The 1,041-nt window shown below is 49.9% G+C and overlaps 1 protein-coding gene across 1 annotated transcript in view; it reads left to right on the forward strand.

Moving 5' to 3' along the window:
- Positions 1-629: 629 nt before the first annotated feature.
- EMH_0089750 (SAG family member) overlaps positions 630-1,041 on the forward strand; it is a gene marked incomplete at both ends in the record, with an annotated part of 1,306 nt that continues 894 nt past the window's right edge. Inside the window, 2 exons of the mRNA XM_013501470.1 lie at positions 630-723; positions 822-1,000. Of these exons, the coding sequence (XP_013356924.1) occupies positions 630-723; positions 822-1,000 (273 nt within the window). The remainder of the gene's footprint in view (positions 724-821; positions 1,001-1,041) is intronic.

Consider the following 1,041-nt stretch of genomic DNA (forward strand, 5'->3'; position numbering starts at 1 on the left):
TAGAAAACCAAGCCAACAACTTAAGTTGAGGATCGTTATGCCGTCCTGTGATTGCATATAGATGTGATGGCGTAGAATCGAAGTTTCTGTCATCTCTGCATAGCATGCTTACGGTTCATGAAGGACAGGGTTTCAAGGGAGGGAGGGCTATCCCAGCTGCGGGTGAAAACACCCTTGGCCAAACCTATATAACTCCTTTTTAATGAGGCAAATACGACAGCAAAATAGGAAATCACCACCATAAGTGCTGCTAGAGTAACCGATGCGGCGTAGAAGTGAAGAGTTGGAGCAGCCCAACTCGGCTGGGCACCCAGGGTCGGGAGCCGCGAAGGCTGGATGACTCCAGAAATTCATTGAAAATGAATTGTCAATTATATAATACTGAAATATAATACATTATAGTACTTGAAGAGCATAGTATCCTGGAGAGGATTGCGGAACAGCTGTGTGCAGAAGGAGGCCTTGTACCAAGCGCCAAGGCTTCGAGACCGCCGCAAATGCACCACCGCCTACGCTTGCGCCGCTGAGGATACATTTCGAGTGCTGTCCCTCCCTTATTTGAAATTTTAAATGTGTTTTAGAGTACTTTAGGCGTCCCGTGCTCACAACTACGCCTCCAGACCTCGAGAATGGTTGGTCTCAAGTTCCTGTCTTTGGCCACCGCCACCATTTTCTTGCTGGACACCAACGGAGCAAACGCAGCTGCAGATGCAGGCAACGCCTGTGAGCCTTCTGAAACCTTGTTTATAAATCTATGTTATGCAGAAAACAGGGAAAACACAAGTTGAAATCGCAGACGTTCGGAACGGGTGTGTATGCAGACACGGCAAAGCGGGTGGACTGCTCGGCGGCAATGAACGAGGCCCGCAAACTTGTCGGCTTCGCCGAATTCACAGAGGGAGAGGCTACACAGGAAAAGCTCCCAATAGACCCGGTTTCCAAAACAGCGGGGGCAACCGGGGCGACGTACATCGAGTCCGTCTGCACGGCGTTGAAAGCTGTAAGACGTGACACTGAATTCCTCAACAGCCAGCTTCCTTG

Source organism: Eimeria mitis, genomic scaffold (assembly GCF_000499745.2).
Source record: "Eimeria mitis Houghton genomic scaffold, Emh_scaff6931, whole genome shotgun sequence".
Lineage (NCBI taxonomy): Eukaryota > Apicomplexa > Conoidasida > Eucoccidiorida > Eimeriidae > Eimeria > Eimeria mitis.